This window comes from Meleagris gallopavo, chromosome 8 (genome assembly GCF_905368555.1).
Source record: "Meleagris gallopavo chromosome 8, MGAL_WU_HG_1.1, whole genome shotgun sequence".
Classification (NCBI taxonomy): domain Eukaryota; kingdom Metazoa; phylum Chordata; class Aves; order Galliformes; family Phasianidae; genus Meleagris; species Meleagris gallopavo.
This window is the reverse complement of record NC_139411.1, coordinates 15330116-15357941: the sequence shown is the minus strand read 5'-3', so window position 1 is coordinate 15357941 and position 27826 is coordinate 15330116. Positions and strand designations below refer to the sequence as shown.

Sequence of the window (27826 nt, the reverse complement as noted above, 5' to 3'; positions counted from 1 at the left end):
TCATGTGTGCTGTTCAGTAGTGTTGGAGTTCACTTCTGTTTTTCGTTGTTGTTTGTTTGTTTTTTTGTTTTTTTTCCTGAGCAGTGTTCTTTGGAATAGAATGAAGATTCCTTTGATTCCTGCCATGTGTCAGGTGTTGTCCAGTTGTATGCGTTGTCTGAGCCAACTCTGAAGCTTCCTGCAGTTAAAAGGCATTGCAAAACCAACTGTAGGGCTTGTTGGGAGCTGTCACATTGTAGCTGGAGTTCTGCTTAACCTTACTCAAACTGAGGCAGACAAAAGTTGTTGCTGAAACGCAGGTGAATTACTTACCCTGACATCAGAAGTGTCTGCCACAGTTATTAGCATTTGTGTGTTAATGTAAGACTAGAGACTTCCAGTTTGATATGCAGTGTTAATTTTCAGCCATTAATGTGTTAGTTTCATAAAAACGTTTCTGTTTTTTTTCTGTTCTAAGATTCTTCACTAAATGTTTTGGAGAGATGCTAGAGGGAGAGAAATGCCATCTGACATATAACGTGCGGTGCCATTTTCTGTATGTAGACTGTGTGAAATTACATCCTTACAGTGAGGTGACTTGTTGATAATTGTTGTCTTGGCCTTACTCTTCAGTAATATGAAGTTGTCTCAGGTCACGTTGGCTTATAGGGTTGATAGAAATACTATTGGCCTAAAGCTCTGTCTAAAGAGGTGATTTGCCTTCACTGTACATAAGCATCTCTATGCATTGTTATGTGGAAAAGGTTTTCTGTGTCTGCCTCTTTCTGAGTGGTACAACTTGAAGTGAATCCTTTATTACTATAGAGACTGGAACATGGAGATTGATATAAGGATTCTGGCTTCTTAATATGCTGAGATAGTCACTGCAGATTCTAACTGCATGGCTAAAAGCTGAATTCTAGCAGTGAATAGATGTCTAAAGGGCTGTTTCTTTGAGTTGTTAGATGCTTGTACATCTTCAAGTGTTTTCTCTTGCTGCTGTAAGGCTAAATATTCTTCCTGTAACACTTATCATCAGAAGGAGGGTCAAAACTCCAAGGAAAAAATAATGGTTGGATAAGGAAGGGCAAGGTTCAAAGAGTGAGTAAAAATAATCAACAAGGTCTCACAGTAGAGAAAAAGGTGGATGATTGAAAGTCTTTATTAGCAATGACTTGTGAAGATAAACCTTGTTTTTTATGTTCAGCAAAGTTCATTGTTCACATAGAAGTCACTAAATGTGTGAACTGGGCATTTAGGCAGTAGGAAAAGCTAGTTCTGAGCTTTTTTGTTTATTGTGAGTGGTGGGAATTGCGTAATGCATGTTTGTGTAGAGGAAGTCAGAGTATAGAAGCTTTCAGTGAAAAAGGTCTGTGTTACAATTTGTGTGCAGAAGGCTTGTGTAGCAGTATGGTATGTGTCTAGTCTGTTGTATATTTGCCTATTTATCCATTCTTCTAGCCTCCTTTCCAATCTTTAAACTACTTTCCAACTTATTCTGATTAATTGTACTTGTGCAAGGCTCGCAGAAGTGAGTCAGATGACTTCACACATTGTAACATGGATGTGGAGGTACAGCTGGGGAAGAGAGAAGTCTTTCACTGCATTTTGCTGATGTGATGTTTTCAGTGACTTTTGCTTACACTGATTGCTTTCCAGGAGCAGTGCCCAGAACTGAGTGTTTCAGAATTTCTTTTCTTTTGTTTTAGCTTTTATTCTAGAAGAAGATACGTAATTCGGTGCCATCAAGAAATCTCAATCAGGTTTATACACTTTTTTGATCTAAATAAAAATCTGATGATGGTAAAGGTTGGAAATAGTGGTAGACTTAAAGTTAGATCCAGAGTAAAACTTCAAATTCTGTATTTAACCGCTTTCACACCCTTGTGACTTAAATGTTATGTTGGACTTTCCCCGAAATGGTGAATCAGCCTCACAAAATAGTGTTGAAGGGGTGGCTCTTATTTAGAAGAACACAGAGTGATCGCGCCTTAGATGTGAACAATGATTTTTTTTTTGTCCTGAAGATTAAAAGACTTCAGGGAAGACTGGCCTCCAGTATTCTTCTCCAGAACCTGTTGTGGTACAAATTCTAGTAGCTATACTCTGCAAATGCTTTTTTGGAACTCTTTTGTGAAAATACTGAGGCTTCTGGACTTGCACTGGTATTAAATTGTAAAACTTCATTTTGAATAGTGGGTGTCTTACACCTCTCCTGAACTGTTAAAACAGATCTGTTTTATGGCTGTGACTCAGAATGCATGGGTGAAGAGGATGTTACTGATGGCGTAAGAAGTTGAGAATCTGCTGAGATGGAAAGACACAGCACAACAACAACAAGCAAAAAAAAAAAAAAAAAAAAACAAACCCACAACTGAATTAAGAGTCAATTCCAGTAGTGCCACTTGGGTTCGTTTGGACAAACATACAGGATGCATGCTCTTGTACCGGCTCAATTGCCAGTGACTGACTTCCAGGATATCAGCTTCTCTTCCAGGGATTTTTATAGAAAAACAGAAGAGGTGCTTCTTGCATCTGAAGAGTTAAATGTGCAGGTGCCCAAGAAGCTGTAGCTGAAGAAAAGCAAGCATGTCCCCCTTTTAAAGAGTGATCGTAGCTCCAGAGTTGAGGCTGTTGAGGGTGGTATAACTTTGCTGTTTCTCCAGAAAGTTACATAAGAGATTCTATAAAAGCACTGTAAGTAATATTCTGGGCTGGTCTTAGAGGATGCTGGCTGTCCCCTTCTGTCCCATCTTTTGGAAAGGGTTTTGATTTCTCTGTACAGAAATATTTATCATATTTCCTTCAATTCCAGCAAAATACAGAGGCCGTGTTATCCTCGTCTTTTTTTAAAAAAAAAAAAAATCAGAACAAAAACCAACCAAGGTTCAGGTCTTCTCAGAAAGTGAAGTAAAGGGGCAGGGACCCGTAAGAAAAGGCTCTAGCATCTTTCTGAAGGAAAGTTGTTCTGCTGCATGTGCTTGCTTTAGAAAGCAGTCAAGAACCGATGAGTTCCATCATCTCAAAAGGTTTCAAAAAAGGGAATTAACAGTGAATGAAACCAGAGAAAATGATGAGTTTGCAGTTCTCCGTGACTGGGGAGACTTCCTGATTGAAACTCGTATGAATCACTAGTGTTGTTGCATTGTTTTTTTTATTTTTTTAATAGGCTGTTAAAAACTGATCTGTAGCCTGCTTTGTTTGGATCAGAAGGAATCTAGGTGCTATTGTAAAAGCTAAACATTTGTTCCCTATATTACTGTGTATTTTTCTCCCATCGTTTTGCTGCTACTCTGTGTTGGTTGTCTACTTAACAGTGTACCAGTATGAATTTTAACTGTGCACTGCTGGTGTTTTGACTAAAATTTCCATGGCCATTTGCCTTTGTACAGATGAATGGATGAAAATGGCACAGAGTGGTTGCTCTCTTTTGTAAGAAAATTATTTTAGTTATAAATAGTAAGAACCACTTGTCACAGGTGTTCCTCTCTAGCATCAGTGCTGATTATTTCAGCTTTCTGTATTGTAACTCATGAGTATTAGTGTGACGTTCAGCAGCATGTTATACTAGTATGTTTGCCTTCCTTTTCATAATGCACTACCGCATACAAATTAATATCCTCAGTATTTTCCATTAAATGGAACAGACTGCTTTCTCTCCAGTTTTCCTTATCTGGTGCATGTATTTCATTCTTTCTGTGATTTTTTTTTTTTCTTAGTGCCATAAGAAATAGAGCATGAAATCTTGCCTTTTCCCATATCTCTTCAAGTGGCCAACTTCTAATTTACATATATATTTTTTGGATGCAGGCAAAATGAATGCTGTTTGATAAAAATAACGTACCGAGGGAAAAGAAAAACGGATTCACTCAGTGACAACCCTTTTCTGCCTTCTCAGAGTTGAATTCTCTTGGCCTTGCCCTTTGTGGTATTCCACGTCAGTGATGAGGAAGTGTACTGCAAACCTTACATCTTGAGTAGGTTGAGCAACTGAGGTCAGTGAAGCAGCCTTGTCTGCAGCTTCAACACAAGCTAGTTCTTGAGTCATTGTCTTCATTTCTAGCCCTCTGCTTGGCTCTCTGCTGTAATGGCATAGGCATTAGCTTGTGCTGTAGGGATGTTGGCCTGTGCTGGCTGTCACAGGGACTAGCTGATGGTTTGAGGTGCCTTTAGGGCACTGATCTGTAACTACACAAAAGAGATGGTTCTGTTTTCCATACAATATGGGTAAATATTCTAAGACTTCTTCCTCTGGAAGATTTGCATTAAATGAGCTTGCGTCTCCGAGTATTGCTGAAGAGCAGGGAAGAAGCAGGTAACCCTGCCCACCCAAGTGGGAAATACTGACATTGACAGGAGTGAAGGGAGGAAGGCTGACAAAAGAATAGTTTACGATAATCAGGTAGGGTCACCTCCTGAATGTGTGCTCACGTCAGTTGAAAGTGGAACGTGATTGAGCTTTTGCCCCATTGTGCAATAGGATGAAAAGTTGATCTTTTCCAGCTCTGTGTAACTGTTTGGGCAGACATGAGATTTGCTGAGGAAAATCCACAGTGACTCCAGAGTTCTGTAGGTACGTAAAGGGAACCTTCATGGTTGTAGCTCAGGAGGTGTCCTGCCAGGTGCTGCTGCTTAGCCTGCAAAATGGGAGAAGGTCCCATTTGTAGGAACAGTGTCTGGAGGCCAAACTGGTCATGAAGAATACAATAAGCAATAGTGAGAGATAGGAAGGAGAGAAAGCAGCTTTCTTTCCTCGTAGCCTTATGTTCTGAGCTGTTCAAGTTGAGCAGTCTTCAGCTGTGTTCTCACTTGCTTTGTAAGAACTGTCCTGCTTTACTGGTTGCACTGGACAGAAAATGAATGTGGGTAGGTGTGTGACTGCAGCATGGTGACATGAGTTGCCTGCCTGGAGAGGAAGAAGTTAACCTGCAGGGGAGCTGGGAGCAGACCTGGGTCTCAAAGTCTGGATTTCCTGGCCCTGTAGCTGCTCCAGGTAGCCTGCTCTGCAGAGCTAAGTCAGAGGTGGAATGGAAAACCTCAGTATATAGCACTGACCCTCTTGCTCACTGTTGTTATGTTTAAAAACACTGTGGACTGACCAGAACTACTGTCATGCTTTTGTAAGTGATGTTGTATGTTACTCTCAACAGCAAATTACCTTTAAGTATTTAAGAGAAGACTTTTTTGTTCCTAAACAAAAGCCCTACGCAGCTTGAAAAATAGAAATATAAAACTTCATTCATTTCACGTGAAGTTAAATATCTAATTTTCAGAGTAAGCATTTGCATGCTTAGCATTAAAATTAGTGCTTAGCTATAGGAGATAAACATGGTATGCATGTATTAAGCTAGCTGTCTTCTGTAAACAAGCAGATCATTCTGTTGTGATATGTGTTCTCCCTGTTTGGCCGTGAAAGAATTTATTTGTATGTGGGTGATTCATAGAGCACTGTAATTCTTTTAGTACCCTTTGTGTATAACTGCAGTGCCAGTTGTTGAAATACTGCTTTGATGTCATCTTTCTGATAATGTAACGAGGCAGCCGTAGCGTTAGGTGGCATACTGTAATCAGTGAATAAGCAAAACACCTCGGGTATTTGTTATCCGCTTGAGTTAAGCTGTAGATTCCTTGTTGGGATTTAACTCAATTGGCTGGTAGCTGTTGGAGCTGTATTTGTCTCTTCTGTGTTAAGATGTGATATTTATTTTCAATGTGGGAGTTCATTGTGGGATTTGGAGAAAAGTGAAGGGAAAATTAGTTACTTGCTTTACCTTAACTTTGCATTTTTGTATAAACTGTAGTCTTTAATTAAATAACTCTCCAAACACATGTTTATGTACATTGTTACTGTGGATGCAGTTCTACCTGAAGGGGATAGTAAGTGGCATGTGGAGTGTCTGAAGGAGCCCAGGGGTCGCAAAGTATCTGTGAGAAGTAGGCCGTGAGGGAAGCTCCTTCCAATGAAGTCATCTGTTTAGCTCTGTGGCTTATCTGCCTGCTGGCTACCATGGTATTCCAAGAACTGCCTCCTTGGTTTGGGGGCTCCCAATGTCATTTGTGGTTTTGTCTTCATAAAGTAAGAGGAGTTGGGAGCACATCTATTAAGGTCTCTTGCTTTTCTCAGCTTTTCTGAGGAACTTCCTTCCTGCCTCTGACACAGTTTCTGTTCTTTCCCTTTCATAAAGCTCCCACAGTGACACTTCAGCCTCTGACACTTCCATTTTTAACATCTGTCTTAAATGAGCATGCTGCTTGTGGAGTACTTGAGTTTTCTGAAATTTGTGTACAGCAAGGACTTTAAATCATTAACTATTAAAAAATAAAGCAAAGCCCTCAAATCCTTTGTTGTCTCTGTTCTGTTTCTTTCAAACAGTTCAAGAAGCAGACTGTGTGGGTACTGACTTCTGTGTCACGGCAAGGAAGCATGAGCTAGTAGGCTAACATGGAGCTTAAAGATAAAGTTGTGGAGTATTAGTGAAGTGTTATGTTAAGGAATCTCTCATCTAAGTTGTTTTCTAAGTCTTGTTTGTTTGTTATAGAATCACAGAATAGCTTTGGTTGGAGGGGAACATGAAGGTGTTCTTTGAAGGGGGAAATAATTCATGAAGTGTCTCAGGAAGCTTCATAATTCCTGCTTTGGAGTGGTGATTTTTTTTTTTTTTTTTTTTGCTAAGAAGCTGACCTAACTAGAATGAAACAGTGAATGAGTGGATTGGAAACAGTTTATCAGATTATCATTTTCTAACTAGTTCCTGTAAAGCATTTACCATGAAAAACTGTGCAAGAGCAAATTACTGCTAAAGTTTTAACTTTTCTAGTATCTCAGGATCTCTCATTTCTGTGAAAGCAGTAGAGAAATTGGCTGGTTTGGTTTTATGTCTTCTAAAAGCCATTTCCTTCCCCCCTCCACTTTTTGCAGGTGAAATTAGTTTGGGGATGTGAATACAATGAGTGTAAACCAGCATACTCACGCGGGGCCTCCTTATGGGCAACCTCAGCCTGGATATCAGGGCTACCAGCAGCCTGCCTACGGAGGACAGCCATTGCCAGGGGTTCCTCACACACAGTATGGAGCTTATAATGGTCCGATGCCAGGATACCAACAGCCAGTCCCTCCACAAGGTACTTCTCAATCAAAACATCATGATTGATAATCTGTGAATTGTTGCGTTTATAGAATTTTTGTTTGTTTCCTATCATTGCATTTCTATTTCTTGATAGCAGTTATCTTCTGCACACAGCTTATGTGATGTTAAGAATCATGATCTGTATGTGCTCAGATTATTCCTGTCACTTGTCTGATTCAGTAGGGCTTACTCTTCTCTTAGTGGCTCGTATAATTAACGTGTTGAGAAACTCAGCCCACTTTCTTTCTGTATGTCCCTGCCCCCATGGTACTGAAGCAACTCAATGGGGTAGTATCTCGCTCAGGTAGTATTCCTGAAGTTATGTTGGGGGCAGCAGTGAGAGACTGTAACAGATTTATAGCAGAGGCTGCTTTACACTACTGTGTAGAAGGGTCTGTGCTCCGTCTCAGAGTTAAGGTATAGCTTTAGATAGGAAGCATGGTTGGAACTAGCTTCTTTACTATCTTTAAAAGCAACAGAAAGTTCATGGATATGTGGGTATGCTAATGTATTCCAGAATTCTCCTGGTTCTGCAGGATCATGCCAGTTTTTTTAGAATGGCAAAATAAGCCTAAGGTTGTATATTTTTTCTTTAAAACTTTTTTTTTCTGTATTCAAATGAAAGTCTAACGTAAAAACAAAATATCCTCAAATTTTTATAAATTTAGAGCACCCAAATTCTACTGGGAGATTAATAGTGGCTTTAGCATCAGTAATGTTGTAGAAGATAAAATACTATAGCTTTGAGAAGAAGTGTATCTACCTCTTAAAATGATATTGATGAATTCAAGTCCACCAGGATAAGCACAACACAGACTTTCACTCTGAAAGGTTTTAAATTTTGGACTGTTTTCCTAAGGAAATGAGCAATATACTAGTCATGTTAATGATCTCTGTGTCATTGTCCTTACAAATACACTTTGAATTTTTTGCAATGTGGAATTTAAGCCAGACTTGATGAGACAAATAGAACAATCAAAATACCCGCTGTCTTACTGAAACCGGCAGAAGTGGGAGACTGAAATATGCATCCTGAGAAGGACTTCCAGGGGAGCTGAATGGTTCCCCTGCTGTTTAGTTTGGCTGGAGTTAGCACAGTAGTGGAGTAGAAGAGGAGCATGTGGTATGCTGAGGAAGTGGATTATTCAGTTTTGTTCCATCTTCCTCTTCTTTCCTTAATCCTCTACTTCTCCTCCTCCCAGGAAATCTTTCAGCATCACTTTTAATGAATGAGCTTTGAACTAATTTCATGGAGGATTTAAATTCTTATACAAGCTATGAAAATCAGCACTGTGCAGCAGAAAGAAGCCCTGCTTCCTGGGAGTGCACAAGACAGAGCTTTGAGCACATTGGCTGCTCAGTGTACACATCAGCTAACTGGTGTTTTCCATTGCATGAAAGGAATGGGGAGGAATTGGGCTTAATTCAGTGAGAGAGAGAGAAGGAGATTCAGAAAGGGCAAAGAGTGTAGATCTGGAAAAGCTTTATCTGCTCTGCCCTTTAGAACAAACAAGTTTTGACAGACAGTAGTGTGAAGAATGTTTAGGATCTTTGTGAAAAAGAAATGAGTGAGCTTTTCCCATCAAAAATTACTTGCAAGACTGAAAGGCATTTCATTTTAAGGGAATTAGCTGGTTTTCTGCTGAATTGTTTGCTTTGGCTTTTTTAGTTTCAGAGCAGCAGAAATGTCATTCATGATTGATCAGTGAGAATGTGCCTAGAAATCTTCTCATATACCTATAAACCTTTGCAGATTAAAAACAGGCTGGTATTTGTGCACCAGTAGTGATTGAGTGGTAGCGTGACACTGGCAACATGTTGGACAACAGAGGCATATTGCAGTCCTTATGTCCCTCAGCAGTGTCTTGGGGAAGGGCCACCTGTAGTTTGTAGAGATCCCTCTTGTAGTTTTTTTTTTTTTTCTTAGAAGACCTCCCTTCCTAAACACAGGAGAAGGATCCTTCACAGACTGTACAAAGGAAATCCTGTCAGGGTGCACATCTCATACCTGCTCTTGCAAATTCAGGATTTCTGTCTTTAGAAGGAGGAAATGTAAAATGCAGAGCACGAGTGTAGCAGCCAGAAGTTAAAACTTGCTAGTAGGTGCTAAACGAGATCCAGGTAGAAAAGAGTGACATACGGTGCGTTAACAGAGCAGGTAGGTGATAAAGAAAAAAAGTCTCCATCTTCACTATCTTCGTCACGGTGTTTGTTATGAGTCTTTGCAGCAAGACCTGTTGTGACCGTATAATGTAGAGGGGAGAGAATTCAATTCAGAGATGCTAGAGTGACAGGAATTGAGAACACTGAGGCATGAAAGGTGCTGATGTTACTCTGTGGTGTGAATGTAGTCATCTTAAGGATGCGTTTGAAAAATAAAAAGTAAAAAGTGCTTGGAAAACTGACTGGAGAATATTGGCGGCACTTGCCATCCTTGGTCAGAGAAACTTTGTATCTGACTTATGACAAACCGTAGCTCTAACTGATGGAAACATCAGTTGTGCCAGAGGCTGAGAACTTGCTTAGAACAGAAGTGGAATACTGCACTGTTAGCTGAGAACAGCTTCTTCCCACAATAAAAGGGCTGAAAGAACCAGGATAATTTTGCATCAGTCTTTCACTCCTACAGTCAGTTATTTGCTTCTAATGAGATCATGCAGTTGGAAGTACAAATACAATTGTCTGTCTACCAGTAACAGTTAGGTTGCTTTTGGATTATTATGCTCTAGACTTAGTTCACAATATTTACATTTGTATTCATGTTAATGTATGACTGTGGTAACATACATTATGGGTGTAGAACAGTGAGAGGGAAAATAGGAAAGAAGTAGTAAATGGGACGTGGGTTTTTATATACGTGATACTTTCTGCACTGTAGACTGTCCTTAACATTGGAAATGCTGTCTTGGTGCTTTTTCTCAGGCTTGATTTACTGGTATTCTGTCTTTCCAGGTTATTTTCCTTCCTTGGGGTTCCCTTCGAAGGGCTCTCCTGTTTCTCTCAACTCTGACACTTCTCTTGCACCTAATTTCATAGGTAAATGTGGGAGCGTTTGTGCTGTGCCACTCCTACTGTGGGGAAGGGGTGGTTCTCTTAACCATCTTCTGTGCCACATTCCAGTTCAGCAGGGTTTTTGTCTCAGGGGTGTGGGTATTCTGTTCTTCAGGCAGAGGTAGATGGGATGCTTCCTACGCTATTTCTCAGCAGCATTCCAGAAACATAAATATGATATGAAGAAATAGTTGTAGTATAAATCCCTTATATCTGCAGATTTGTAGATTAAAAACTGACTTGTGACTAATGTTTTCAGAAGGCTTGTTTCGAAACCTGAATTGGCCCATAGAGTTCTGGTAAGAAGCAGCCTTAATTTTTTTTTTCTTGAAATGCAACAAACAAACAAAACCTATTCCCTTTGGGAAAGAACTAAAATGTGAGGTCTGAAATAAAAGCATTGCAGTGAAGAAATACAAAACAAACAGCATTGAAAAACAACCAATCAAACAAAAAAAAACCTCCCCAGCCACCAGGAATTTGGTCTTATAAAAATCCTTTGACTTCTAACTTGGATTTTCATTTAAGGAAAAAAACTTCTAGCCTTCTTGAATATAGCATAAAAGCCTTATCTGTTAGGAATAGTTCTAATTCTGAAAGCTGTTGCTTGAAGAAGGAAATACTTTTGCTAAGTCAGCGATGGAGATAGAGCAGTTAGAAACATTGCAAGAAATCATGTTGTATTTTTCTCTAAAATAAGGGAAAATTTTTATTTTTACCCTGAAATGAAGGGTATGTTGGAAGAGCCATTTCCATCAGTGTCTGTTAAAAAGAGTAGGCAGTCAAAGCTGGGCAAAGTTTGTGTAATCTCAGGACTTTGAATAAAATCACTGTCACTTCCCATTATTCTGCAGTCTGCCTCTATTTTGAGGTGTGTGATGAGTAAGGACAGTATTTTGTAAGTATCTCAAAGGTATTGAAAAGGAACTTAAAGGTTCCTCAAGAAAAATAAATCTTAAGGTGAACAAACCACTAGATATTCATATCCCTTCAAGTAATTTTTTTCAGTGGCTATTTGAGCAGTCTGTGGTAATGGTTAGAGAAGTATATTTGTGAGAAGAATTAGGAAAAATAAGATTTCTCAGGGTTTGGTTTTTGTTTTTTTTTTTTTTTTGGAATTAAAGGAGCATTTATCAAGTTGTGTGCCTGGTAAAGCTGAAAAAAACCTGTAAACCTGTAGTTGTAGTTAACAGGCACAGTCATATAGTTCTAATTATCAGAGTTTTTAATATAATCTTAATCAAATAGGAGTTAATATTTATTTATTTATTTAAGTAGATGCTATAGGAAGCAGTTCACTTTGGAAAAACTAGAAAGTATTCCTGCTGCTCTCCAACCTTAAGAAGCTGGAAGAATAGCCTGTGGTGGTCCCTGCTAGGCTGGGCATAAAAACAGCCAGTAGAGTGTAATTTCTCAAAACGGAATCTATTTACATGACGCTTACTCTTCAAGAGGGGAAAACTAACCTCTAATGAATGCAGGTTTTATGTAAATGCAGATAAAAACAAGTAGATTTGAAGGGGGAGGAACTTAAGATCTTTCGGGTAAGAAAACAGACATTTTTTCATCAAAAAATAAAGATGTCTTTTGAAGGTTTTCCACAGTGCCTATTTTCTATTTGATCTGTGTGGAGATGTGACTAGTGACAATGGCTAGAATAGTTGATTTCAGTTTTGCTACTGCTAACGTAGTTGTGTAAATGACTTGCTGCTGAGAGAGTACTGATGCATTAATTTGGCCATCCAAACTCTTTTTCACTTTTTTTCCTCCCTTGATTTTTCTTGGTAGCTATTTCAAGCTCTTATTCCTGTGAATAATTTGTGGGGTTTTTTTGTTTTCTGTTTTTTTTGTCTGTAGGTTCAGTCAGAGCCCTTCCAACTTCTGGAGCTCCCCCTCCAGCCAGTGGAACATCTCTTCCTTCTGGCCACCAGGGGTACAGTCAGTTTGGACAAGGAGATGTGCAGAATGGGATCCCAACCTCAACAGCACCAATGCAGAGGTATATACGGGAAGAGAAAATCATAATGCTAGGTCTCAGCCATTTGGCATTTAGTTTGCTTTAGATCCTTTGTTTTTGCTGTGGTGGACACGGACTTTTTTTTTTTTATCTTATTGCCCTCTCTGGGCAGCCTGTTCCAGTGCTCTGTCACTCTGACAGTAAATAAATTTTTCTTTGTGTTAGTATGAAACTTCCTGTGTTACAGTTTCTGCCTGTTTCTTTCTGTTCTATCATTGCTTGCCACTGAAGAGTCCACTCCCATCAACTTGATTTCTGCACTTCAAAATTTATAAATAGTTATGAGATCCTCTCTTAGCAATTCTTAGCAAATCTTTTCCAGTCTGAGGAGTCCCAGGTCTCTCAGCCTTTCCTTGTACAGGAGTTGCTCCAGGCCCTTTGTCATCTTTGTTGCCCTCCGCTGGACTCTTTCTAGGAGATCCCTGTCTTTTTTGAACTGGGGACTCCAGAACTGGACACAGTATTCCAGATGTGGCCTCACCAGGGCAAAGTAAAGGAGGATCACCTCCCTTGACCTCTGGCCTCGTGCTTTTTAATGCACCTGTGTTATGTGTATAGACATCAGATGACTAGTCAAAACCACTTCTCCAAAGTCTTTCTTTTGTGATAATCTTTTTCCCGTAAATTTCCTGGTTGCCAGAATCTGTCTTGTTTGGAAACAATTGCTTCCACATAGAAGATGTGTTTGGTTCCTTGACAGCATGAACTAATCTCAATGGAGTATTCTTCTGACTATTACTGCAGAGTGATTTCTTAGTATGTTCTGTTTTTCTTATGAAGATGAGTCATCTTCATCTAAAGTTTATGGTGTCTTCTCCAGAGAGATATTGCCATTACCCATGAGGTGAAAGTGACAGCAGTCTTGATATTTCATACTGATTACTGGTTAGAAGGGAAGGTGGTTGTTTTTATTGCTTTTTGGTTAAGCTCAGCATTGTCAGCTGGAGAGTCCAAAGCCTTTGAACAATGGAGCCTTCTTCAAGAGTTGTGCAGGCTCTGTTGTTTCTTATCATGTAGGCTCTCTTGCAGTTTTTCTGATTTCTTCTGGTAACTGAAATGGAATTAACAGAAAATGTTTTAAACGTAGAACTTGTGTTTTAGGAACCAGCAGGTTTTTATGATGAAAGAGATTCAGACCTGTGTGGGGTGTATGTAATTATTTTTCAGAAACTTAACAACAGTGCTTAGTTTATACTTCATGTAAATTATTGTCTAGTATTTATATGCTAGAACAACTTTAAAGGCATGGAGAATTGTAACTGCTTGCATAAGGGGTATCCAGTGAAATTTCTCGTCTCCCCTTCTCAGGCCGCCTGCTTCTCAGCCGTTCCTGCCAGGTTCAGCACCTGCACCTGTCAGCCAGCCATCTACGTTCCAGCAATATGGTCCCCCTCCATCCAGTGTACAGCAACTCAGCAATCACATGGCAGGGATGACAATTGGCAGTACTTCAATCTCTGCTCCTCCCCCAGCTGGACTGGGATATGGTGAGGTTTTCTGGCTGTAAAAATACATGACTGCTTTCAATCTGTACTACTTATTAAGTTTTGCTCTTGTCAATGATTCATTGCCATAGGTTGATGGAGATTATGTGAATGTTGATATCTGCCATGGTAAATAGTAGTTTCCTTGGCTGGTGATATCATCACTGGGGAAAAAAGAGCTGAGATTACTGCAGGGGTCAGTGCAGGAAGTATTACAGGACACAAGGAGGAATATTGTTATATTCTTTAATCATTTTACTAAATGAATCTGTGTGTGACACAGAAACATCTACACGTATGTAAGCTGAGAGTCTACATTCCTTGTCACTCAGCTCAGTCAAAAAATAATAAGGAAGAGGGAGAGTTTTCAGATCCCTTAGAGGAATGTTCACTTAAGGTTTTTATGTTGGTACTGGAATGTCCTGGAATCTGAAGGTGAAAGTAGTAGACCAGTTTAGATAATTTTGAGTGAAGGGGTACTGTTTGAACTGTTTTGAGTTTGAAATTAATTTTATAGAGGAAATTGGAAGAAAAAAATGATAATAATGTTTTCTTATTAGGTCCCCCAACATCGGTTCCCCCGGTCTCAGGGAGCTTCAGTGCAACAGGATCTGGTCTCTACGCACCGTACACTGCGAGCCAAGGACCCCCTCCTCCCAGTGTGCCTCAGGGTCTTCCTTTGGCACAGCCTCCCTTTTCTGGTCAACCAGTACCAACTCAGCGCTTACCTACTGAAGTCCCTGGTTTTGCTCCGCCTCCGTCTTCTACGGGGATTGGACCTTCCTCTTACCCTCCTTCCACAGGTGCCCCAAGGCTGCCTCCCATGCCCGGCCCACCGCTGTCTGGGCAGACAGTTGCTGGACCACCTATGTCCCAGCCTAATCATGTATCCTCACCACCACCCCCATCAACTCTGTCAGGGCCTCACCCGGGGCCTCCCATGAGTGGCCTTCATGGACCACCTCCACCCACTCATCCTCCTCAGCCAGGATACCAAATGCAGCAGAACGGTGAGTATTCCTAATGTAGAAATTGTTTGTTGGATGTGTTCTCTGTGTGCTACAGAGAAATGGATTTCAGGTTTCTAACTTGGAGACTTCTGGCTACAGTTCAAAGCTTTGCTCTTGTTTCCCTGTGATAAAGGACAAATCCAAGATAAACAGTAATATTTACCGTTCTAAACTATTTGTTTTATGGGTTTTAATCAAGTGATATGAAATGACCTCATGAAGCTAAAAAAAACAGAAGATGTTATCACACGTTAACCTATTACTGTGACTTCAGGCAAGTCAAAACTACCTGAGAGTTCTTTGCATAACTTTAGTTTATGGCACTGTGGGGTCATCCACTGACTATCTGGCTGTTCTGTGTGTAATTTTTTTTAGGCAGTTCTGTAGAATGTTGACAGTACACGATCTTAATACAAATTTTAATCCTGTTATTTTGAAAATAGTTATGTTGGTCTTAACCGTGTTTCTTTAAGCCTGGTTTTAAGGAGGACTGTGTCAGCTTACTGAATCACTGGTTGAGATGTACTAAGCTAAAATACTGAGAAATATTTAATCCTAATTGTCTAGAAAGCATGTAGGATTCTTGTTATTTTTATGATGACAGAACAAATGGGAAGTGCCTAATGAGGAACTGCCTCATGTTAGCTGTTATTTAATTTATTGTTCCTTTCTTGTAAGGTTCCTTTGGACAGGTGAGGGGCCCCCAGCCGAACTATGGCGGAGCCTATCCAGGCACACCAAATTATGGAAGTCAGCCTGGCCCACCACCAAAACGCTTGGATCCAGATTCAATTCCTAGCCCTGTAAGCTTACTTTGCTCTTAAGTGTGAACTTTTCCGTGGTGTCTTTACTTTAAACAAAACTGACAGAGACCAAAGCTGAAAGCAGATTTCTTGTTCCAAAGGGCAATAGCCTTTTTTTCCTGCTTTCTTTTCTCTATTATATCCAGCTTCTGTCACTTCTTATGAATAAGCCCAGAAGCACTTCTTCCCTTGACAACTGAAGAAAGACACTGCATATACTTATCACTGCTTTAATTCCTCAGGGCTTTTTCGGTACTGTGTTACGTTTTAGGAATCCTTGAGGGCTTAGATTAAGCTTGCTTCACCATTTCTGAATTCTTACTTTCCAAGGTGAACTAACTGCTGGTAGGTAGCAATCTACGAACTTCATGATCAAAGCTTAAACTAAGGTTCACAGGAGATGATTGTAATGTTTTCTCTTTTCCTATTGCCTGGTTAGTTTTCTTTGGATCATAAAGTCAGGATGCTACTTCAATCAAACATGGACAGCTTCACAAATTAGGATTATGTTTTGGAATGGAGGTTCTGAGGAAAAGACAAGCACTGGTGTGCAATGGCTAGCAGTGATGTGTAATATTAAGCCTGGATTTGCTATTGCCAGTAGTCTGCTATACTTTTCTTCCACAGCTCCTGGTGCTGTCATTGTCTCAGAAGGCCACAACTGTTTGGTAACAGGGAACTTTTCCAGAGCAGTGATTACAACTGGTTCTTAAGAACTCTAAAAATAATTTAGTTTTGAGTTACAGCTGAGGTCTTTACTGCTGCTATTCAGAAGTTACTGCTATTCAAAAAAGATGATCTATTTAGACTTCAGGTTTATATAAGGCTTAGGACTATTTTTTTCATGGAGAATAAGAATGTATAATTGCTTGTCAGCTTCTTTTTTCCCACTAAATGAGATCTCAAATGGCTTTTATCAGTTACCTTCATTTCAGCATGTTCTTGAAACATAAATTCCCAATTTCTAACTAAAATGAGCACGTGAGCTACTACTATGTGATAGCAGTGTGTCTCAGTATCGCAGCAATACTGACATTTGGGATTGGTGTACGTTGCAGAAGCTGGTATGTTTCTTGTTGCATGAGTGAATGTCCAAATATATCTAATTGCAGTGCTTCAAGTTGGAGTAGAGAGAAGTAACACTGTTACTTTTTGTTTTATTATTCTCTTCTCTTTCTTTTTCCTTCTTTTTTTTTTTTTGGTGGCACTCTTTATTTATATACATACTTAAAAAAAAAAAAAAAAAAAAGCAACTTAATGAGCTGCCACCCCAGCAGAAACCCAGACACAGAATAGACCCAGATGCAATTCCTAGTCCAGTAAGTGCTATATATATATGTCAATTGTAATCTGTGTTGGTGACCATCTGTGCATGCATGAAACCTGAACTTCACCTCATTAACCCTTCATCACTAATCCTATATCCTTTCCTTGCTATGTCCTGCTTGCCTTATCGAAATGAGTATGATAACACCACGAGAGGTTGTTAAAGTCTCTTCTGTGATGTTTGGTGAGGCAATAGAAAGTAGACTGTTTCAGAAACAGATCATGAAGAATGTCTCCCCTTCACTTTATCTGTTCCTTAAAATACAGATTACATGGCATTTTAAGTGTTAAGTCATCAGTGTAATTGTCCGTATAGTGTGTTCCATGTTAACATGCACACCTTATGAGTCTTTGTAGCCATGTCTTTTACCATTTCTGAGCAGAATTTGGTTACAGATCTTGTTGATAGCAGTACTGGGCTAATGCTTTGAACTTGTACAACTGAGGAGACACTGTTTTCTTTTGATGTTACTTGCTGATGTAAATCTTCTAGTTGACTACTATGAAGCGTGGGGAGCTAGAAACATTCTTTCATTATCTGTGCTAATTTGTAACCATTATATTTTGATTTTGGAAATACAATGGTTATGTCTTGAGAATTTTACCTGAAGAAAAAGCAGCTACCTTTTGCACTGGAAGGAGAAAAACCAATTACCCAAGTACCAGTTCTTCCTTGTTTAGCTAAATTTGGTCATAAAACAGCTACAGGCTGTGAGGTCATCAATGTCAATCAGTCTGTAGACTTTTGAGATGGAACTCGATTTAAGTGAGAGAAGTCTGATGCTGTGGGTGGTGTTTTTTCTGGCAACTTGGAATCTGTAGTGAAAGGGTGGAAGTTCTGTTGTGCACAGTTTCACATTTCACAGTTTAATCAAAGGTACATGTGGTGGCAAAATAAGATCAGAAGAATTGTTGCTAGTTTTAATTTTTGATTCAAGCACCAATACAGTAAAGGTAATGAAAACTATGCAATAACAATCTTCTGTTCTTATGCAAAGTTCAGTGGATATTTTAGTCAGTGAAAACTGTTCAGTGCTTTTCTGTTCTCTGTAGTACATTTGTATTAATGACAAAATTGTAGTTCTAATAAAAATGAAAACTTTCACTTGTTTTGTGAAGTTTAAGCCTGAATCATTGATAACTCTCTTTTGAAACTTCACTTCCCGCATCTCCAAAAAGCACCATGAACACAACAGAAAGGAAAAGCCAGGTCATCTATACAACTTCAGTCTGAGACTAAAATAAGCTTCTGATTTTAATTTGGCTACTATCAGCAAAAAAGGAATGTTAACAAAAATTCCTTTCCTGATCTAAATTTCTTTCTTGAGTTCAGATCATAGCACACAAAGTATACTACTGTTCAAAATACTTGGGGAAAATTGTGTAACTTGTATGTTATTTGTTAGTCATTCAGTATTATCTAAAATCCAGCTGAGAGGTGACTGCTTGGTAAAACTTATTTGCTTTAGACTTGTTATTTTTTTTAGAGCTAGTGATGTTTGCCTCAGGTTCCTTTTCACTGCCTTGCAGATGCAAATTTCTTGTTATCCAAGACTCGAAAGATTAACTCAGTGTTTTCCATTGTAGATTCAAGTGATTGAAGATGACAGAAGTAACCGTGGATCAGAACCATTTGTCACTGGAGTGAGAGGGCAGGTCCCACCTCTTGTTACTACCAATTTTTTGGTCGAGGATCAAGGTAAAATGACCAGCCAAAAAATGTTTCCCGGGGCAGGTTCCTGGGAGCAGCATAAGCAGCAGATGAAGCTTTTTCTATAGAGCTATATCATGATAGCTCAGAATTGAAATATACCAGCAATATTGTTTGAATTCATCTGAAAACAGTGTATAAGTGGGATGTCATTTGGTCCATGGGTTTCATAGAGAAAGAATATTTCAACTTTATTTCCTACACTTTTTTTGAGTTTTTAAGCTCCCTTAAAACTTCAGAGTCCAAACCCTATGGTTGGGTGCTTCACTTCTCAGCCAGACTTTTTAAAAAATAAAAAATAAAAAATTAGGAATTTCTGAGTTGAGATTTTTGCCCATAGTGTGATTTACTCTGCAGAAAGAATGGAACAGGAATTTTTTTTTTTTTTAGAGGTTTAAGTTTGAGGCTTAAGGGGAGTCAAATCTGCTTGGTTTGATTTTTGGGGCTTATATTATACATTGTTAATCATAAAGATGCATTCCGTTTGGAATTGAGTGTTATGTAATTATGGAATTAAGTTCATGTAATTCTTGTGGTTTCCTTCTGCTTCAGGAGATTCATTCTTTCATTTGGTGATTCTGTAGTGCAGGAGGAAGGGTAGATTTGTTTGCTAGGCACGTGTCTGTGTGTCCATCTGCTTGTTTGTGAGGTGAAATTTCACTGCGCAAGAATCAGTAAAGAATGAATTTCATGTGAGAATTAAGTACATAACATTAAAATATGCAGTTGCATATGAAACAGGGAAGTGTATTTTATTTCTTTTTATCAAAAGAAAATAGGGATGTTGTCTCTTTCCTTTTGTGAAAAGCCTTAGTGAAGATGTATGGTCCTCTGTTCACACAGTTCAGTGTTTTCTAATAGATGTTTTTCACACAATATCATCTGTGTTTTAAAAACTCAAGCATAGTCTTAAAGTGTACTTGATGATATAAATAAATCTCAAAGCACAGCTGATGGTCATCAAGATATCTTTCGACCAACTAAGTGAAGCTGAGAAACTAGAAACTTGCACACACAAAATGATGATCGCAGCAGAAATATTTATTGAAGCAAAATATTATATATTTTGAGGATAAAATTCCTTTTATAGAGGAATAGTCTTCAGAACAGCTGAAGCTATCTTGATTTCTGTTCTTGAATATAAACTTATTCTGAAATTTGTCGGGATTTGTTCCTTTGTTCTCCAGGTAACGCAAGCCCCCGCTATATAAGATGCACATCTTACAATATTCCCTGCACCTCAGATATGGCCAAACAGTCCCAGGTTCCTCTAGCTGCTGTCATAAAGCCGCTTGCTACTCTACCCCCGGAGGAGGTGAGAACTGTATGCAGTTACACATGTTCTGTATGCTGTCTGAACTTGTCAGGGGAGTGTTGTTCCGTGTTCACATTTATCAGATACCCTGTTTAAATTTCAGCAGTAGATGTGTTTAAGTAAGGAGAGCTGGGTAAATGTTGCTTGTTCTGTAAATATGCAATAGAGAAGCAGAGAAGTGTTGTGTTCAAAATATTTAGTATTTTGATTGCCATGCTAATCTCTGCTTTTTTTTTATAGTAAGTGTCAAGCGTCACTCTGACCAAATGACCAAAATACTAGGCTGTTAACAAATGCGTGCACTTTCAATTATCTCAATTTCTTTCTTGGCCTGTGATATTTAGATTGTTACTAATCACTGATATGAAGTGTTGCCTAGAGTATCGAGTTGTGGAATTGGATGAGAGTGTATCAGGTAGCACTCATTAAGCTAATGTTGTGTACATGCACAGCACTGTGTGGATTAATTGACGGTGCAAGACTGAGCACCAGGTTCTGCTGAACTGTGCTTGAATTTCTGCATTCATTCTGTGCAGCCCTTCTAGGTGTAATAAGTGACTAGTTAGCCTTCCTACCCACTCCATCTGGGGAGATAAAAGCTCCAATGATATTGGAGCTAGAAAGTGTATTAAAAGTATTACAAATACTGTGGTTCCTGTGTAGCATTAACTTACTTAGAGCAGTGACATAAAGACAAATAAACAAACCTGTGAAGTTTTAATCTAGGTTTGCAGTATTCTGTGCCTTGTTAAACTTAACTTCAGTGTCTCCTAAGGCAAGGAATGTTCTGTAGAGTTTAAGGGTAGGGGTTATTTCATCTTTTTTAATCTTCCTAAACTGTGATTTAGATTTTGAAAACTGGTTTGTGATAAAATTGAATTGTGAAGTTAATGCCTGCATTTCAGTGAGGTTTAAAAGGAGCACAAAAGGTGAATGCTGTCTTGTTGGAGAAACCTGGAGGCACAACAGCAGAACTGCATTCACCTCTTGTGCTCCTTTTGGTTACAAACCACTACTTAATAGCTCTATGGTGTACTTAGGCTTTGGACAACAACTTGTGATATCCAGGGGGGAAAAAAAAAAAAACTCATCTAGGATCAGAAAATTGTTCTGGAGACTGGTTAGCTTCCATCACTGGAAAGTTATTTATGACAAGGACAAGCTCCCTGTGGAGGGGACTGTTATGATACATGAAGGCTCAGCTGTTCAGAGCAGTAAGACTGTAAATGAAGCTAAAGCTTAACATATCAATAGTGAGAGGATACATAAGACTGGTGAGAATGCAGTGTTTGGATAAATCTAGGGTCTGTAAAATACAGGACCTGATTGCAAAATTACAGAGCGTTTGTCCTGTGCTAATGCGCAGTTTAGAAGTCATAAGAAGAAACTCTGTGCCTTCTGGAAATAAGTGGTTAATAACAACTTACATAGAGTAAGACATGTTTACAGCACCCTTGCATTTTTGAGTGGACAGAGGCTGAAGAAGAGGCTGTGGAAGCACAATACCAACATTGCCTGGCAATAATGAAACTTGAAATCTGGTTTCCTTAGAGGAGGTCAGCCTGAGGAAGATCTGGGAAACTCTGGCCACAAAGCCATTGTATCATCAATCATTCTACAGGGAGTCTTCCTCATTCCGAGACTGAGAAGCTGCAGAAGTTGCCAGACATCTTAATCTGTTTTGACCACAAACACATTGTTTTGTCAGAAATGGTTTAAAAACGGTTTGCTACACAGTAGTTTTAAAGGACTTGCTATATAGTCGGTCCAGGGCAAGCAGAACTGACAGATATGCTTCAATTCATGGTAATCTTCAAGAATGAGTGTGATCAGTTTAGATTTTTGAAGTTAATCTAGATGCTTTAAATTCTTAAATATGTGGAATGCAATGACTGACTTCTACTTTTTTAATCTTGCTCTTTACGAAGGGGAAATATAAGAGGTAGAGAATTATGTTTAAAAACAAGAAGTAAAAAATAAAATAAAATTGTGCTTACTCCTGTGAGGTTATCACAGCTATTATTTGTATGGCTTCAGTCTTCTGTGTTCGTTTGAGATCCATCCATGCTGTGTAGTGTGGCACTCCTGCTCTTCAAGCAAGCTACTATATAAGGTAGTGCAGCACCATGCAGCAGTACTTGTTTGTGTCAAAGTAGGATAGCCCATTAGTGACTGCAGCCCACAAGGGAACTGCTGTGTTGAGAGCTTGAGTTGAAAAACATTTTTGAAATACTTGTTCAGGCTTCCTCTGTGTTCTCTCCCACAGCTGCTGAAATGCTAAATCCTGTATAATGTACAGGGAAACTGTTTTAAGCTCTGCAGTATGTGTGGTCAATTTTATTTGTAATCATATGACCTTTCTTTTTATTTTCCCTGCTTGCACAGACCCTTCCTTATTTGGTAGACCATGGAGAATCTGGTCCTGTCCGATGCAATAGGTGCAAGGCCTACATGTGCCCTTTTATGCAGTTTATTGAAGGCGGAAGGAGGTTCCAGTGCTGCTTCTGCAGCTGTGTCACTGAGGGTAAGATTTCTTCTGAAAACCAGACTGGGCACTGCTGATCTTTGAATAAGATTCAAAGATTCAAAAGCAATCAATCTTAATTGTGTTACACTCGTTTATAACGTATGCTATGCTTTAACGTATCTACTTTTGGGAAAACAACCATCAGTATCCCCCCCAAAAAAGTTCAGTGCTCAGTTCAGAAATGATGCTCAAATTAAGTAGGTACTTATGCATTGCAGCATTGTAATTTTAAATTTGGAACATGAAGTACTTGTTGCATGATGTATAGTGTTTTGAGAAATTATTTATGGTACTGAGATTAACCTTCAGACATGAATTAGGAATTTATTTATTTATTTTTTCTTGCAAAGCCTCTTTGGACACTGTTAGGAGATGAGATTGCAAGTAGATCTGATGTGGCTGGATAGGAGTGTTCAGTACATGTCAGTTAGTATTTGTTGTTGTTCTAAATCAATATAAAGCACGTTCCCTCTTAAGCAGAAGTGGCTGTGTGCTGTTCATGGACTGACATCTGTGGGTTTATTTTGTATGGACAGTGGAAATGCAGGGTGCAGCAACCTTGGTTTTGAGGGTTTCATTTGGTAGGACTGCTGACTTTTGTTCTCATCACATCAATTACTCTGTGTAACGTGTCCATGGCAAACAACAATAGGAAGTTGGCTGAGGCTGGAAATGGCTGGTTTAAGAAACAAGAGAAACTTTTATGGTGATTTTTCATAGCCTGTGTGCATTCTCTGGCACTGTGCACTCAGCAGCTTTATGAATGGCTGTACTTGCAACAACTGAGCAGCTATAGAAAAGGGAAGGATGCTCAGAGGCAGCCAATGAAAGAAATGCTGTAGAAGTACAATGTAGTTGTACCTAATACTTAAGAACAATCCCTATTTTCAGCATTAAAAAAAACCACCAGCTTGTACTGAGTATATACAGAGTAGAGAGTGATCTCTTTTTTTATATATACACAGTTTTAATGGTATCACTTTGTTTTCCTTTGAACAGATAACATTTTGAGTGGTTTGAGTAACTCATAGCGAAAGGAGTGTCTCAGTTTTTGGTGTGCCTAAACAGAATCAGTAATACTGAAGCCTACAGTTTGCATCAAGATTCTATTGCAAGTCATTTTTTATTGCTTTTACAAGACTGGTATTTTTTTCCTGTGGACTGAATCCTTCAGAAAAATCCAAAGAGCATGTTGCAGTGATCTTTCTGATATGAAATGTAAAATGAGAATGTAAAGGAGATTAAAGAAAAGCGCAGTGGTGACTATACAACATGCCAATTTGTGCATAAGACAAACTAAAAGCAGTTCATCTGTTTCTGTTGGATTTAATGATACTCTTAGAGCAGTGATTTTTGTAATGCTTGCAAATTAGCCAGTTTTCCTGGAGTTTCATCTGAACCAGCTGTTGTCACGTTAGCTCTCTAGCGGCAGTGTTTATCATGGTTACATCTCTGAAGTTGTTTTTTTTCCCCCAGTGCCAGCTCACTACTTCCAGCATTTGGATCATACTGGAAAGCGAGTAGACTTCTATGATCGACCTGAGTTATCACTGGGTTCATATGAGTTCCTGGCAACAGTTGACTACTGCAAGGTACAGTATGTGTTTATTACTGTATTTTTGTTTTGCTTTTAAATAAAAAAAAAAAACTTTTCCATGACTTGAATAATACTCTGTTATAGCTGCCTCCATCATTCTCTTCTGGAGCTATATAAGCACTTACAGCTGGACTGTGCTTTGTCACCATAGCAATTCTGCAGGAGAAGGTGTCTCTTGATAGTCTTTGGGGCACAAGGAGAAGGTAAAAGAGGTTCAAGAAAAATGCAGTAGTGATAATATAATGTGCCACTTGGTACAGAAAATGAGCTTTACCTATTGAAATTAAATTTCAGCTACAGCCATGGTTGTTAAAAATGCAAGAGTAGAGTGGAAATACATGCTATTAGAGCTATCTCACTTTTGATTGAAGACTTAAATCATAACTAACTTCTGAGGATGACATCTGTGCAGCGCATGTTAAAGCAACTTAAATAGTTACTTAAATGTTGCAATTTTACACTAGTTACCTTCTGATGTTTCAGGTTTAGTGAAAGGAAAATCCATTATGTTGCAATTAACAGCTTAAGATATGTTTTTAAGTCAAATAAGATGTGATCTTCCTAGCTCTTCTGAAAATTCTGGTTTCCTTTTGTTCTGTGTGTATTCCTTTCAATATGGTTTACAGAATTGAGAAAACTGTTCTTTTCCCAAAGTAGACTTGATATTTGAGTAGAAGGGAAAGGTTTGCAGCTCTTGGAGGAAGATGTTTTGCTCTGTATTGTAGAAATCATCTAGAACAAGTTCTAGACAAATTCCAGGGCCTTAAACTACAGGAGATGTCACACTCTGCTTTCACTATCTGTCCTCAGTTGTGGCTATGCTGCTATTCACTGAGCAAAATCTGTCAGGGACATATAACACTGATCTGTTTTAAGCATAAAGTGCTTACCCAACTTTGTTAGTTAGGCAGGGATGGAAAGTGATCTGAAGAAACAATTGCTTTTCGTGGCTGGAATGGACATGAAAGTTATTAAAGTCTGGGCCAGCATTCATTTGTTCATGTTAGAGATCTATTAGATGAACTTAATGTGACTTCTTTCCCCCTCTTCCACAGAATAACAAGTTTCCCAGTCCACCTGCTTTCATTTTCATGATTGATGTGTCTTACAATGCTGTGAAGAGTGGCTTAGTAAGACTAATATGTGAAGAATTGAAGTCAATCCTAGATTATCTGCCCAGGTAAGGTACATTATAAATTATTGTATCCAGTCCAAATGGAGGAAACTTACTTTCTCCTTCTAAAAAAAAGTCTATGAAGCTTGTTTTCACAATGAGATCAAGCAGGACATCTTTGAGTACTTTCTAATTGTAACAGATTTCCTTCCTTTCATTTTTCCCTTATCCCTTACTGTGCTGTATTCTGTATAGTGATTTCACTCACTGTCTACTTAGATGTGAAGTATGTCTCTTACAGGGAAGGCAACATGGAGGAATCGGCCATTCGAGTAGGCTTTGTCACTTACAACAAAGTATTACACTTCTACAACGTGAAGAGCTCATTGGCACAGCCACAAATGATGGTTGTCTCAGATGTGGCAGACATGTTTGTGCCACTCCTTGATGGCTTTCTGGTGAATGTGAATGAGTCCAGGACAGTTATTGCCAGGTAACTGAAACTGAGTTATGATGTGTGGTGAATGTCTAGTTTGGTAGATTCAGGTGTTGCATTTAAAAGTGTAATGTTCACTGTTTCTTTGTCCTGTTATACACCTAGAAATCACTATGTATTAGCTTTGTATACTGTTTCAGATTAAACTTGCAGGACAAAACAGGACAACTCTTTAAGAGCGTATTTGACTTGTAGTCCAGCTTGACAGTGGGTGCATATAATGGAATTTGGGGCAGGTGGGTCTTCATGGGTAAACAAGCAAACTTAAAAGAAAAAAAAAAAGTGTAATTTATAAGAATACTGAATCATCGTCTTTAAAGCAGCTGCCTGGGTAACTGTAAAATAAGACAACAGATATTTCCAACTTTGGTTCTCTGGAGGAAATGAGCAGAATAGAAAAGATAAAATGTAGAAGGAAATTGGCAAAACTTTGGCAAACTAATATTAATTAAACTGTGATGTTTTGTTAAATAGGTTTTGGGAACTAGACAGTGCATGTTTTGTTGTTTTTTTTTAAGAAAATTACAGCTGTATATTATGTAGTGCATTAACAAGAACAAATATAAAGCTGTCTATTAAACCAGTTAATCTTTCAGTAGCACACAGATTTTGGCAAAGAGGTGCAAAGCATTGCTAGACTTAAGAGTTTATTTAGCAGTATACATTGGAATATATTAAAGCAAGAATACAAGGGAGTTGTTGATACAGGCATCAGCTGAAGCTGCTGAGAAAGTCAGTAAGGGATGACAAAGCATGAGTTCTTTTCTACTGTGAACTAATGATGTGCCAAAAACTGGGGAGAATAAGTGTTTATGTATATAGACATACACACACTTTATATATTGTTAAGGACACTTGTTTAAGCACCTAATCAAATAGTTCACCAACAGCATCTCTATGTGGCTTTACCATTTAAATCTAATCTTCCTGAATTTTTCCTTTTTCTTGTTTTTTTGTTAGCTTGCTGGACCAGATTCCAGAAATGTTTGCAGACACAAGAGAAACAGAAACTGTTTTTGGACCTGTGATCCAAGCCGGGCTGGAAGCACTAAAGGTTAGTAAATGCGTTGTCATGGCAAATTGTTTTTGCTACTCTGAAGTTCGTGTTCATACACTTCTAAGAAAAATAGGATGTTTTTTGAGTCTTCTTGCTGTTGATAGACTTGGTACGTGTAGGGAGTAGTTGGCTGCTAAAGAAGATGTACGTACCTCCAGTTCTATGTAGGTGGCTCTTTTTTGCTTATTTTTATAAAGCATTTTTGCACAAAGCGCAAGAAATGTGGCTTCACCTTGGTGACCTGGCTGCGTTTTTGCTTTGAACAGTTTCCAGAACCTACCAAAAAAACCCCGTCCTTCCAACACTAAAACCAGGTGCTGAACTCTATCATGTATATTTAGGCAGTCTGTAGTTTAGTATCTTTCTAATGCTGTGCTTGAAATATAATCTTTAGTTAAAGGAAAGAAAGCAATCTATTGAAGTTACCCATACCAATGTGTTAACCCAGAAAACTTTTCCAAAACTCTTCCATTCCAGTACTAGGTAACTGCACGTGTGATTTAGCTCAGGCTTATGTATACTTGATCAAGTTCATTTCCTGTATGATTTTCCTCAAATCTGTTCTTACAGCTTTATTTGTTTGTCAGGTATGTTCTTAAAAGTATCCCCTATGCTTAAATTTGGTGACAGTCCTTCAGTCAAGACACAATTCTAACTACCAATTGATTTCTCACATACTGGATTTGGCAGAGCAAATAATCTACTAAACACTGGCTAATGTTCTATAGGCTATTTATTTAAAATTAATGATTTCTCGAAAGTCAGATTACAAAGTCCTTTAACATTTCTATGACTGTCCACTGGAACAGGCTGTCCAGAGAGGTGGTGGAGCCTCCTTCTCTGGAGATATTCAAGACCTGCCTGGACACCTACTTGTGTGGCCTGGTGTAGGGAACCTGCTTTGGCAGGGGGGTTGGACTCGATGATCTCTGGAGATCCTTTCCAACCCCTACAATTCTGTGATTCTGTGACTTTTCTATTTTCTACAAGCTCAGCAGCTGTAAATCAGAATAAACCAATCTAACTTATTTGTGCAAAACCTTTTTTAGCTGCTTCAGAAAATTAAGATTTCTTTGTCGTCTTGTAGTCAGTTCTTTTCTCCCTGTCAGGGAACTACCGCAGGTCCAGAAGAACAGAAACTTCATTTTCTGTAACTGATCAGGAATCTGTGCTCCCAGTGTTAGGTATTACTGATATAACCAAGTAATTACT

General features: G+C 38.8%; 1 protein-coding gene across 5 annotated transcripts in view; it reads left to right on the top strand.

Annotated features, from left to right (window-relative positions):
* Window positions 1-27826, top strand: part of SEC24C (SEC24 homolog C, COPII component) — a 35854-nt gene that overhangs the window by 664 nt on the left and 7364 nt on the right. Inside the window, exons 2-15 of one of the 5 annotated variants that reach the window (XM_085229912.1) lie at window positions 6899-7101; window positions 10059-10142; window positions 12015-12156; window positions 13483-13661; window positions 14219-14668; window positions 15347-15471; window positions 16722-16790; window positions 18385-18496; window positions 19696-19823; window positions 22209-22347; window positions 23827-23942; window positions 25003-25127; window positions 25363-25554; window positions 26518-26611. In XM_085229912.1, coding sequence (XP_085086038.1) covers window positions 6927-7101; window positions 10059-10142; window positions 12015-12156; window positions 13483-13661; window positions 14219-14668; window positions 15347-15471; window positions 16722-16790; window positions 18385-18496; window positions 19696-19823; window positions 22209-22347; window positions 23827-23942; window positions 25003-25127; window positions 25363-25554; window positions 26518-26611 — 2130 coding nt within the window. In that variant the 5' untranslated portion in view covers window positions 6899-6926. The remainder of the gene's footprint in view (window positions 1-6898; window positions 7102-10058; window positions 10143-12014; window positions 12157-13482; window positions 13662-14218; window positions 14669-15346; window positions 15472-16721; window positions 16791-18384; window positions 18497-19695; window positions 19824-22208; window positions 22348-23826; window positions 23943-25002; window positions 25128-25362; window positions 25555-26517; window positions 26612-27826) is intronic. The other 4 variants (XM_085229914.1, XM_085229913.1, XM_085229917.1 and 1 more) reach the window with 4 other exon arrangements.